The 13,034-nt window shown below is 34.1% G+C and overlaps 1 protein-coding gene across 4 annotated transcripts in view; it reads left to right on the forward strand.

Annotated features, from left to right (window-relative positions):
• Window positions 1-13,034, forward strand: part of RFX3 (regulatory factor X3) — a 175,640-nt gene that overhangs the window by 160,499 nt on the left and 2,107 nt on the right. For 3 of the 4 annotated variants that reach the window (XM_039364443.1, XM_039364446.1, XM_039364444.1), the window contains 2 exons: window positions 1,779-1,821; window positions 3,219-5,083. In XM_039364443.1, the coding sequence (XP_039220377.1) occupies window positions 1,779-1,821; window positions 3,219-3,457 (282 nt within the window). In that variant the 3' untranslated portion in view covers window positions 3,458-5,083. Of the gene's footprint in view, window positions 1-1,778; window positions 1,822-3,218; window positions 5,084-12,797; window positions 12,942-13,034 lie in introns of those variants that run through there. The other variant, XM_039364445.1, reaches the window with a different exon arrangement.

Below are 13,034 nucleotides of genomic sequence, written 5' to 3' on the forward strand. Positions count from 1 at the left end.
AGTTTCATCCATGTTGCTTTAATGTTGCTTGTTAGTGCTTATTGTCTTCCATTGTCAGCAACTTAGAACTGGCTACGCGGATGCAGCCAGTCATTCCCCCACTGGTTTGGAGGGCTTCCTCAGATCAAATGGGAGTGCTGCCGCCCCCCACGATCAACGAGGGTCCCCTCCTTGCTTGTCACCTCTATAACCAATTTTTGGCCCTTTCCAGGGCCCCCCAGCAGACAAAATCAAACGCGAAAGACGGAGCCCTCTTTTCCTACATCTGTTCTGCCACAGTGTCAAAACCGGAAACCCGCAATGTCAAAACCGGAAACAGAAATTCATTTTCTTTTATTTATAGAATCATACTAAATACTGGATCAAGTATTTTGCTGTTGCCTTTCAGATCCTGTGTAAATTTCTGAAATCTTGTGCTCATTTCTGAAACCTGTAGTCCTTCTTTTTAAATTATAACCTTCTTGAATTGCCAAATATTCAAACTTTTCCCCTTGTTTTTTTAACCAGCAGTTTAACACTCAGAGAGTAAAAAGATTAATGAAAATTATTTTTGTATCTATAGAAATAAACAACAAAAAGTAATATTTTCATTCCTAGTAAGACTTTTTTTCTGTCACCCAATGGTCATTTTTTTAACTGAAGATGATGAAGAAGAAGAAGAAGAAGAAGAAGAAGAAGAAGAAGAAGAAGAAGAAGAAGAAGAAGAAGAAGAAGAAGAAGAAGAAGAAGAAGAAGAAGAAGAAGAAGAAGAAGAAGAAGAAGATGATTAGGGTTTTTATTTTTGTTATATCACAAACTTGTTTCAAGAGGACTTGGGGAAAGGTGATATCTTATATATGAAGCATCAACATATTTGACTATGTTTAATATTCCACAGACATTAAGAATGTGCAAATATCCTTTCTTCATATACTTCATTAGTCCTGCTTTCTGGGTGAAAATGAAGAGTATTATGAAAATATATTCAAAAATAGGCAACAAGCATTATTTACTTTTATTCACAAAGTAATAAGCAATACATGTAGTTTCCAAAATAAGGTATGTATTTAACTTTAGAATAGAAGGCTTTGTGGTATGTAACTCTCTAAATCAGTGATTCTCAGCCTATGGTCCATGGACTCCTGGGGGGCCATGATGTTGTCACAGGGAGTCCTCAAAGACTTGAAGAAATATTAGGATTTAAATCTTGAATTAAGTCTTGGTGGTTCGTGGCCATGGTCCATGGCCACAAAAGGTATTTAAAGGAGTCTGTGGTGAAGAAAAAGTTGAGAACCACTGCTCTAAACCACTTTTAATTTGAAGGATTCCCTTCCAGAAATCCCTGAACCACCCTGGAATAGAATGGGATAACTTGCCACGGCCAACATATCACGGGACAACTCGCCATGGCCAACTCACCGCAGGACAACTTCTCCGCCGGGCAATTTAACAATTCCATTTAATTATTTAAAATAAATAAAAATATTTTATTTTTTGTCATTCAGATTTCATTTTGTCCCTGTTTTTGCATGCTTACTTTAATTATTCTATTCCATCATTTCTTTGATTTTAGTGTAACTCTTTTCCCATGGCGAGTTGTCCTGAAGTGAGTTGGCCATGGTGAGGTGGAATTGCATAATCTGAAGAATGTTGCAAAAGTTCCATTTGTGAATAAAAATAGTCATATTATTTATTGGGAAGCACGATTATGATTAGATTTCACAGAGGATTTAACTGACACGGAAAATGCTAGTGTAATGTTTTGTATTAAAATTTGCTATTTTTATTTTCTTCCACAGTTTGGTGATTTAAATGCTGCATCTCCTGGAAACATGGACAAAGGTTAGCATACATGTACTACAGATCTTCAACTTGATTAGGAAATCATAAATTTATTTACTTTATTTGTATGCCACTCCTACTTTTCTTAACTTATTCACACTTTTGCATTTCTACTTTATCTGAAAGCTTACTTTGAAGGTTGGGAGATCTTTTTAAAAGATCTAGTGAACTATTGTGATCGCTATAGTTTAACCATGTTTTATTAAATACATTGCAATTGACAAGGGTCTCATATAATATACTAATCCACAGTCTAGTCATATTATGATTTGCATGATGCATGAATCCAGCCAGTAGGATTCTGAGATAGAACATCTCATACAAAGGATCTTTCACTCAATGAAACCTAGTATCATTTTAATTTATTGCCAGCATGAACAAATTTCAATTGAATTTTGTATGATAGTGATACTCATTGCTTAGCAACACTAACTGGGACAGGAAATTCCATCGTTAGCAGTGTGCTTTGAAGTGAGAAAAAACGTGATCATACTGTCTATGGAGATTCTTAGTCGTCCAGGTCATGGTTGTCCCAAAGGTGTTTTTTTTAAAAGGCAAGCGGACTTTGTTTTTCCTTGAAGACGTTTCACTTCTCATTCAAGAAGCTTCTTCATTTCTGAAGAAGTGAACTGAAGAAGCTTCAAGGAAAAACAAAATCCAGTTGCCTATTGAAAAAGCACCTTTGGGACATGTATTCGTACTACTTAGTGATGGTGGTCCTGATTGCTGTCGTTGAGCAAGGACTTCACATGACCATGACTTCTTTCTCCCTGCCAGCTTTCCCATTAACTTTGCTTATGGGGAGCCAGTACGGAAGGTTGAAAATCGCAATCTTGTGACTGTGGGGATGCTGTATCGGCCATAAGTACAAGGTCCAATTGTAATTACCACTCGTTCAGAGCCATGGTATGTTGAGACACTTCCTGAATGGTTGTTAAATGAGGACCACCAATACAATATTGAACTTGTGCACTGGTTCAAGTCCTAGTGATCCCTTATGGAAGCAAGATAACAGTCTCCACTGAAAAATAGTTACAAAACATGGTAAAGAGTTTAGGCTCATAAGCATTCATTTCCATACACGAAATGATTTCTGGTCACAGAAGGGGAGATTGTTTCCCCTACTTGCAGCCCCCATGATAGAAATCAAGATGGGAGCTTTAGATGCTGCCAGCAAATAAGCATTCATCTACAAATACAAGGGCTGACTAATTAATAAGGAGAAAGTTGGAGGCCAGCCAAGTGCACATATGTAATTTACCTATTGGCTTGGATTTGGACACAGAGACTATCCAATTCCAGTAATTTGATACATTGCTAGGGTTGTTAAGCCTTTCTATCTCATCGTAACATGGCTCTTTCAGATTGCAGGATTCATGGTGATTTTATTTGTGCAGATGAAGGCAGTGAAGTTGAAAGTGAAATAGATGAAGAGCTGGATGACTCTGGAGAGCCACAAGCCAAGCGGGAGAAGACTGAAATTAGCCAGGCCTTTCAGGTGGGCTGCCTGCAGCCGGTACTCGAGACTGGAGTACAGCAGAACCTTTTGAACCCTCTTCACAATGAGCACATTGTCACAGCTACTCAAACGATCAGACAGTGTAGTGCGACTGGAAATACATATACTGCGGTCTAACACATATTTAAAGTTCTTTTTTCAGATTGTATTAGCCCTCTTGATGTTGGGCATATCATAGGGGATGGAAGGGATGCAAAAATAATAATAATAATTTCTGAAAGTCGACTATTGTCAAATTTTATCTGTACTTTTGCTGGAATTGTGAAATGGAATGGGTCTATGTATTTGGTCAGATTTGGGTGGGAGGGAAGGTAAATACAATCATTTTACACTGGCCGCTTAATATAAAAAGTTTTCTTAGTTTCAAAAGTCAAGAAGCATTTTTGCGAAGATTAATGTTAATGTTTTTGTCCTCTTTATAATTAAAAGTAATTTAATTTTTTCATAGTTTTTACAAAATATTTTATTGTTAACTGTTAGTCATGGTGATTTCGTATAAATAGGGTTTTTAATTAATTGCACTCTGAAATATCAAGAATTTTCCTCTCTGATTTACACTGGAGGCATGCTCGTTTGATAGCAGCTGCATTAGAATTATTATTAAAAGGCAGCTTTCATTGGAGAAAACTGGAAGATAACTATTTTGATACATTTCAGAGTGCTCAACAGATATATTGGAAGATTTATTATAATTCTAGAGAACATAGATTGTCTTCTTTCTCAGAGGAAGAGTGATTCTCACTGTTTGCAGGATAAATGAGAGCTCTGATAGCACATGGTAATGTGTACTTAAAGATACAGATGACAATTCAAGCTTCCTTAAATTAGTTTCAAATTTGGGGATACTAGCTCCTCTCTCATAAGACTACTGATTTCAGGTACATTCTGCCCAAAAACTGACTCTGTGCAACCTCCGTTCGTTTTAATTAGAGTTTTACAAGATTCGAATTAAGGCATCTTTGATTTCCAGTGAGAATGTGATCATCTTTGAGCGAGTGGAGGTCATGTTACAGAAGCATTTGCTGGGTTCTGCACCTCATATACATATGGGACCACTACCTAGATGCTTTCTGCTCTTCAGTGGGGACACTGGATACTGAAGTTTTTTTAAAAAAGCATCTTGATTCCTTCTTTAAGTGTATGTGCTACTTATGCTGAACTGGACATGCAGGAAACCATTCCTTTCAGATGACTTTTTAATTCTATGTCCTTTTCCTCATGATAGTTCAACCTGCTGCTCTTGTTAAAGATAGTTTATAGGATGCAAGGAATGTAGCAACCTGCATTGTAATTTTGCTCAGAATAATTCCTGGTTCTTAAGTGGATTTCATTTTATATAAAATGTTTTAAAGGCAGTGAAACTGGCACATGTCACTTGTACTTATTTCCCAATTGCGTAGAATTTGAATAGGTGGCTAGATGGACCATTGCCATTTAAGAATGTACATCAGGGATCATTGTACCTCGGCTATTACATGGTGCCTTAAACAGAACTGAAGCTAAGATTTTCTTGTTAATAACTCTTACATTGATTCAACAAAGTGTGCCTGTCTTCTTTCTTTCTTACTTACTTTCTTCCCCTCTTTCCTTCAGATTCCCTAAACAGTAAGGGCAGGTTACATACTTCAGATATCAAGATATTTTTTTTTGAAAGAAAATTAGATATACTATCCCTCTTAGAGTGACAGCCTTTTTCTTTCTTATTTATAGCTGAACTTCACTTTATTACTAATCAGATTTTCTGGGGTGGGGTGGGATTGGGGGAAAACGGTGGAAAACAAACTAGCTTTAACAGTGTCAAAGGTCAACAGAATAGATTAGCTAATTCCCAGACAAGAATTTATATACTTATATATAAATATATATACATATATATATATTTCTAAACCCTTATCTACTTTTAATTTCAAAAAGTAACGTAAGCAAACGTTTTTTAAAAAGCAGCATATAGTTTCAGTAGTGCATATGGTGATGGGGGTCAATCTATTTTATTTAATGGTTCATTCATAATATGTGTTGTTTTTCCTTTTATTCTCATTAAGCTGTTCTAGTTAGAATGCATTACACATTTTATTGGTTTAAAAAACATGTGAATTTCCTTAGTTTGATCAAAACAAACCAAAAATGAAGGAAAGCACAAAGAAGATTTACAGGTTTTATAGCAAGACCTATATAAAATATTAGTGTCTTGTTTATTGTTTGTTTGAAAGACTTTTTCAAGATTATCACCAAATGCTTGAACAGCAGGTAGAATTTTTGGTATATTTTTAGTATACAGTTGCATCCTTGATTTTTCATATATCAAGAATACCTAAAGATTTACTATTTTTTTTATTTGACTATTTCTACTTCAAAACTAAGCTTTAAAAATTGCTTAGAATTGCAAAATTGGGCCGAACTAGGTATTGTGCCTAGTAATTCCTGCCATTTGGTTAAACATGCTGATACATTTCATTATAATTCTGTTCTTTCTGCTATTGGAATATGTTCTTATTTTTTTTCCCATCAAAATCCATCACACCTACACCCCTCACCAATTTTTTAAAAACTAAGCTGTGATAGTTCCTCCCTCTCATTGTGCATTATGAAATGTTTACACTTAAATACAGTAAAATTAAATGTAGAAACAAAGAAACACTTTTCAGCATCTTTTTTTGAGAGTCTATTAAAGTTCTATGTTAAATATGATTTATTTACTGGTATTATCCTTCCTGGATGACAAACTTGTGTTTCTGTATCACTGTCTTCTTTTGTCCTCAATACTGGATTTTGTTCATGCAGAAAAATGAAAATGATGCAAATTTACTTTCTGAGAGAGACAGGGCTGTAAATTTTTATTATTCGTTTTCCAGACCACTCCCTTTCCAGTTGATCACTGAATTCAATGTGCCAAAAAGATTGACATTTATTGTATCTAACATCATAACCTGGAATTCTGGTCTGCTGTGGACCATACAAATAATGAAACTCCACAACCTGTCAGTGTCCAGAATATATTCCAAATGCTCCAATAAGTCAGCAACAGAGATAACAAGACATTAGAAGAGCTTCTGTTAATCATGAATCAGAATAAACATTGTTTATCTGTGTCTTTGTCCCATAATAATTTTTTAATATTTTTGTCTAGTAGGCATTATAAATCAAATGGCCATCTGACTTGCATTATCTTCAGAAGCTCTTCAGTATAATCAGTAAACTGGGTCACTGACATTCTGACAGTGTACTACTTGTGCCTATATGTTATATACATTTTTCACAATGAAATATATGAGGGGTGGGATTCAGATAATCCCATGCGAATGCCCTGGTATTCTGTGCAAATACGAGGGCTCCCCCAAATTTCTCTTCTACAGTAGTGGCAGCTTCTTTGTACTTTATATGCCATGCCACATATTTTTCACTGAAGGTTCCATAAATGGTCTCACATTATGCCATGAATCCGGTATGATCTTAATAATCAAGGAGTATGTACTCATCAAAAAATATTGAGAAATAGCTTAATTGAAGCACTTTGGGGAACATTGCAAGAAAATGAACTAATAACATTTGAGAACAATTTGTCTTAAAAAGTTGTTTTAAATACTATTTTTTAAATTAAGGCTTTTTGGCTCTTGAACAAGTAATGCAGTGATCAATACTGATGATTCTATTGAAAATTCGTATTCAGAAATAGGGCCCAGTTTTCATAATCTCTTCAGGAATGCAAAATCTTTGGTGCTGCCACCGTAATCTGTTTTTGTCCTGTCCTGCATTTTTTTCTTTGTGCTTATTTTTTTTTGTATTATAACATGTAATTATAACACTACTTTAGAAATCATTTATCCATTAAAAATATTCTACAGTACTGCTGTGCAATGTCATCACATTTGGTTCACAATGGATGGTAGTAATTGAAACAGTACTGAGGATATGCAGGTCTACATATAATTCTTTAATTTAAAAACGAGGTATTCACAAACCTTAGAAACACTTTTTTCAAATTATTTCTCAGCAAAATATCAAATCATTTCAGAGATTTGACAGGCCAAATAACACTATGTAACACTTTGAGAACACTTAATGCTGATTTGTGAAAGCAGTACCAGTTTCTGAAAACTGGGCCCTCATTCCTGCATTACAGGTCAGTCTCTATATATGGTTTAAAGGAAAAGGAATTCTAATATTGTTGCTAGGTTATTTGTTTAGTGATTAAAAAAACTGGAATAGAAGCATGAATTCAGTGCTTAGTTCTAGTATTAGAACATTCTTTTGATGGTAATGCCTTGCATTAACCCTTTGAGCATTGTAAGTAAATATAATTGATATGAATCTCTAAGAGTCTTGAGATCATTTGTGGGATTATGAGCACACAATGCCCACTCCCCAGAACAGATTCAAAGGAACTATGGAAAGAAACCCAAGGATTTGTGTTTCACTCAGAGACCACTGACTACCTCCCTCTCCATAAAACAAGAGAAATTTTTCCCCCTAAGTAATCTGAATATAAATGTGAACCATCCTAGGCATTATCTGTTAAGGATTGCCGTATTCCGATTTTCTTGCAAATGCTCAGCATTAAACACTTTAAGTTGAGGTAGGCATTTGAGTTTAATTTATTCACTGCCATTTTACCAGGAGTAAGGAACATATATGATTGTTCACAGATAGCTGAACTACAATATCTGATGTCTCTCACCATTGGCCTGGATGACCAATGTATGGGAGTTGTTGTGCAGCAACATCTGGAAGCCCAAAGGATTCCTTTCCCTAATATATACTGCCTATAGAAGCAAGTATTTCTACTGTTATAGGTTTTTTGATCCAAGATGTTGGGTTTGAAAACATTTCACAATTGTTTATTAAGAAAATTTATTTCCAGGTAGTTGAAAAATCATTAGTTAGTGTCAAAAGATGTAAATATAACCTGTATGTCAAAGACTTGAACTTTGGAGTTAAACCATTGTTATCCACAATCATCCATTGGATGTTGCAAAGGACTGCAGTCTAAAGGATGTATATGTATCCATAGTCGCAAAATTGTCTGGACTTGGAAGTGTATGAATATACTCTATTACAAAACTCTCTGCAACAGAAAGTCAAGCTGTATCTTGCCTTTGAAATAGCACTTGAACCTCTAGCGAGGTTCTCTTGCTATTTGTGTGAAAGCAGATAGGCTTACCACTATGCATGCAACTATGTTGAATCGTACTTTTATTTTAGCACATTATCTCACTTCCAAGTTTATTATTGAGCATTGACAACGGTATAGGAAATTCCAAATTTAAGACAGTGTTCGGGTAAAAATAAGCTACAAGTGATATAGCAGTGGATTTTTAAAACATACAATAAGAATTAGGCCACACCAAACCATTTTCTAGATCAGATTTGGAGCCAACAAAGACAGACACTGCCTACAAATTATGTATGCTATCCCAAATCAGACTGAACAAAACTTCTGCTTTTGCTGCCTGTCCAGGACTACTGCAGTTATGCAAAATAACAAGTAGCAGCTCCTAGCTCACAGCTGTGCATTTGATTTGGTGGGTCTCAAGTTGTGTAAGTTTAGAATGCAGATGCTCTAATGCAACATTCAAGTGCATTGATCCCAAGCAGTTATCAGCAAACAATGCTCCCTCTCTGTTTATTTTAAATACACTGGACATTAGCTCAATGCAAAGACAAAACAATAAAATAAACAGACACACCTTTCTTTCTTTTGTTTCAAGCTCTTCAAATTAATGTACAATGAAACATAAATGCAATACTCAAAGGGTTTATGAATTTATTCCTAATGATTTTCTGTAAATGCTTCTCAGTTTGCATGCATTGATCATTGCTGCTAGTGATTCTGTGTGCCAGTAGAACTAAGTTTACGTTACCAATTTTACTAAATAGTTAGAAGCCACTTTCAAAGTGACTACCTAGGGTCTTTTGGCAGAAATAACATACCTTGTTTTTTAAAAAAATTTGTCTATAATTTTTATTTGCTTTTTTAGCTTTTTTTTTTTTTCTTTTTCTTTTACTAAATTATGTTGAGATTAGAAGCCCTGAGTAATAATTGGTAAGGATGGCTCATTTAAATTAATAATTTATCATAAAACACGCTAATATACATGGTTGATTATAAACTTTGCATATCCCTGTAGCCTCTTTCAACTTGTTAAGAACAGCTGCTGAGCAGCTTTGTATAAAAAATATATCCAGAGAAGATTATTACAAATTACACAACACAGTACTTTTAGGGTGCTCACTGTAGTGTTTTGAAGTCAAGGAAATGAATCTGTTCTAACTGTAATAGGGCCTGGATGAGGTAACTGATTGTGTGATTTGCAGTTCAATTGGGAGACCAGCACGACTTGCAGGAACAAACTCCAGAGCAAATGTTTGCCTCCAGGGCAAATGCCTGATTAATCCACAGAACCAAATTGGACTGCATCTTTGCATAATTAGTAAATCCCCCTTTATGATCAGGTTACAAAAAAAAAAAAAGCATCTGTATAGGTACTATTTAAATAGCAATTCCTCAATTTTTTTTACTACAAAAATGGCCCTGCATAGTCTATAATAGAATATTATTATTATTAAAGCAACACAGAGAAATTGTTCTAGACCTTTAAATCAGGTAACTGAAATGCAGATCTAATTTTGACTTTATAGGAAGGAATATATTTACTGGAAATGAAAGTTACCTGTTTACAAAACTCCGGGTAGCTTGAGAATTTTATATTTAGATCTAGATTAGACTACACATCTGAAATTCAAACAACAGTATAAAATTATTTTTAACTTCAAATATGAAAAACAAATTAATGAAAGCAGGCTTCTCCCTGAAACCTTAAAAAGTATAGATTGTCCATTAGAAATCTGACTTTTTTTTTAAATTAACTAGTGAGGGTATAAAACTTAAAAAAAAAAAAACTTTTGTGTGCCTTTGTAAAAACCTGGGAAGTTTGTGCCTATTTAATTGGTTAATTTTAGTTCTTACCAATCAATAACCTTACTATCACTCAGGGCTCTCTTTCTTTAATAGTTCTTTTTTGTGTTTCTTTTATATTTACTTTCTTTCTTTTTTCCCCCCCTGGGTGGATTAATTGCCATCATTTATTTTGTTAGGTGGAAGATTATCTTTTTCAGTCCCACAAGCACAGAAATGCAGGAAACACTAGTAGAACTTATTGGATCTTTTTATTTTTAAATTGACTGGATATATAATGTAAATGAGGTAAGCAAGTTTTTTGTAGATTGTATGTGTGAGATAATGTAATGTTCTTTTCCAGTTTTTGGATTACAGTTGAATATACTTTTTAATTATTTAAAGAAAACATCTTTACAGAATAACGTGATGGGTTTTGTATAATGTATTGATTCTGTAAATAAGTATTTCCTGATGTGATTTTTGTGAAAATGCTAAATCTTTTAGTATATCATGTCCTCTCAAAATTGGCAAGAGCTAAATAATAGTTTGTGGGCAATTTGTATTGTGTACTGTACAATAACTGGGGAACTTTTATAATTATAAAAATATATATTAACTTTTAGTGTGTTGTTTAAACAAATGACTGGAACATACTAAAGATAGTAGGATTTTTCTGAATATTTCAGACTTGAACTCAGGCTAGCTTTCTTGTGTTTTTCAAAACAAAATTGTGTCTTGTCTTTTAAAATCAATAAATTTGTTTTCTTGTTACAAAAATATTTGAAATGCTTCCATTTTTAAACAATAGATTACAGAAGAAAGTGTAAGTCTGTGATACAGGAAATGTGGTGTATTTTCTCACAGTTGTTTTCCAAGAAAAGAGCAGCTATTTTAAACTTAAGAGCATGACATGATTTGCGTCAATCCACATAAAGCATGCACAATTTTTAAAAGTTTATTCTTTCCAAATTAAACATTTGGAAATTCAATTGCGTTTATATTCTGAAATATAGGGAGGCGTATTGCCTAAATCAATTTTCACACTTATTAATATGCCCTAGTTCAAGGAACCAAAAGTAGAACAGGAAGTATTGTGTGAAAGAGAATCACTGTTCTTTACTAAGAATAGTGCTATCGCCTATGATATATGTACAATCTTTTTCACTGTTCCCAGAAGGAGATAACCTCAAGGAGCAGGATTTATCTGCCTGGGTTCACATTATTGATATTTTGTGTGAAACCATAGTATTATCACTAGATAAAGCAAAAAATTCACTAAGAACTGGGCAATTAATTAAGGGAGGTAATGGTCCATGTTTGGTAGATTCCAGTTCTTACAAAAAACAGACATATTAATGCTACTACATTCTAAATTACAAATTAAGATGAAAACAATAGCTTTATGCTTTTACTAAAGTAATTTAAAATTAATAAAATTAAAATTAATAAAATAATAGCTTGCATCTTCCAAAGGAGAACTGCTGATTCTCCATAAGGTATTGGATCCAACTGACTTATTACTAAACTCATTTAATTTTCTGCTTAGCATCACCTTTGAGTAACATATTCAGAGGATGTTTTTTTCCTACATTTTCCTTCCTTTTCTCCTTTTTTTTCTATTTTCCTTAACAGCCAACCAAAAGAAAAATTGGCAAATTTGAAAGTTTCACATTTCTTTGTTATTTTTTTGGATAGCTTTTATCAGATTACACTGTTCTGTTGTTGGATCAATGCTGCTGCTTCCTGTAATTAATACTGTTAATTGCATGTATTTTCACACTCTAACACTTACAAAGATACATAAATATTACAAAAGTAATTAAGGGAAGCACTTGCTATGGATGGCTTGGTGATTATTGAAATGTGACTGGATTTAACTATGTTCACTTTCAGTGATTTTTTTAAGGTTTACTTACTTAGCACTAGAAACTAAGTTAATAACAGACAGTTTAATTCTAGCTAAATTTATATTGATAGCCATATTGATGACTGCTTAAGGCACCATGCTAGAAATCAGGAAGTCCATAAGATCTAGTTTCATCTTAACATAAAGCCAGCTATGTGATCTTGGGCCAGTTACTCTCTCTCAGCCCTGTGAAGGAGACAATAGCAAATCACTTCTGAAATCTTGCCAAGAAAATGGCAAGAGATTTGTCAAGGCAGTCACTAGGAGTCAAAATTGACTTGAAGGCATATACATCCATAAAAACCCACTAAACTAACTCTATGGAGCGTAAACCAAAGTATTAAATGTAAAATGCAAGTGGGAAATGTAACCTACAATTTCTATGGATGGGCATATATGCTTCAAACAGTATCACTTTGATGTACATTTGCCTAAAAACTGAATCGAATTCTTTGTTCACGTTCATATGCACTCATTTTTCTTATTGTTGCATTAGCAGCATTTAGCCAACTTTGGCTGATCTCTAAACAATGAGTAAGATTAGACTCATTAGTATTTGGAGTGGACATCATTAGGAAGTTCCAGAGTTCTAGATAAGACAAGAAATCAAAAAATATATTTGAAGAAGTTAATGTCAAATCACCCCTGAATTACAGCCAGGAAAACAAACCAATGTGTCCCAGCGGTTGGCAGAAGTTGAACCAAATATGAGGGATATTTTACCTCTATTTCTCACTGGATTCGGATTGGGCTGCTAACATACAAAATTCCACATGAAAACACTCCATTGAATGCTAGAAGTAAGTTTTGTGTATAGCAAATTAAAGACTGATGCTTATGAATATAATTGTTTGCTCAATTAAGAAATTCAGATAATCTCTTAACACTCAGTA

Source organism: Crotalus tigris, unplaced genomic scaffold, assembly GCF_016545835.1.
Source record: "Crotalus tigris isolate CLP2741 ecotype Arizona unplaced genomic scaffold, ASM1654583v1 scf7180000019762.1414395, whole genome shotgun sequence".
Classification (NCBI taxonomy): Eukaryota; Metazoa; Chordata; class Lepidosauria; order Squamata; family Viperidae; genus Crotalus; species Crotalus tigris.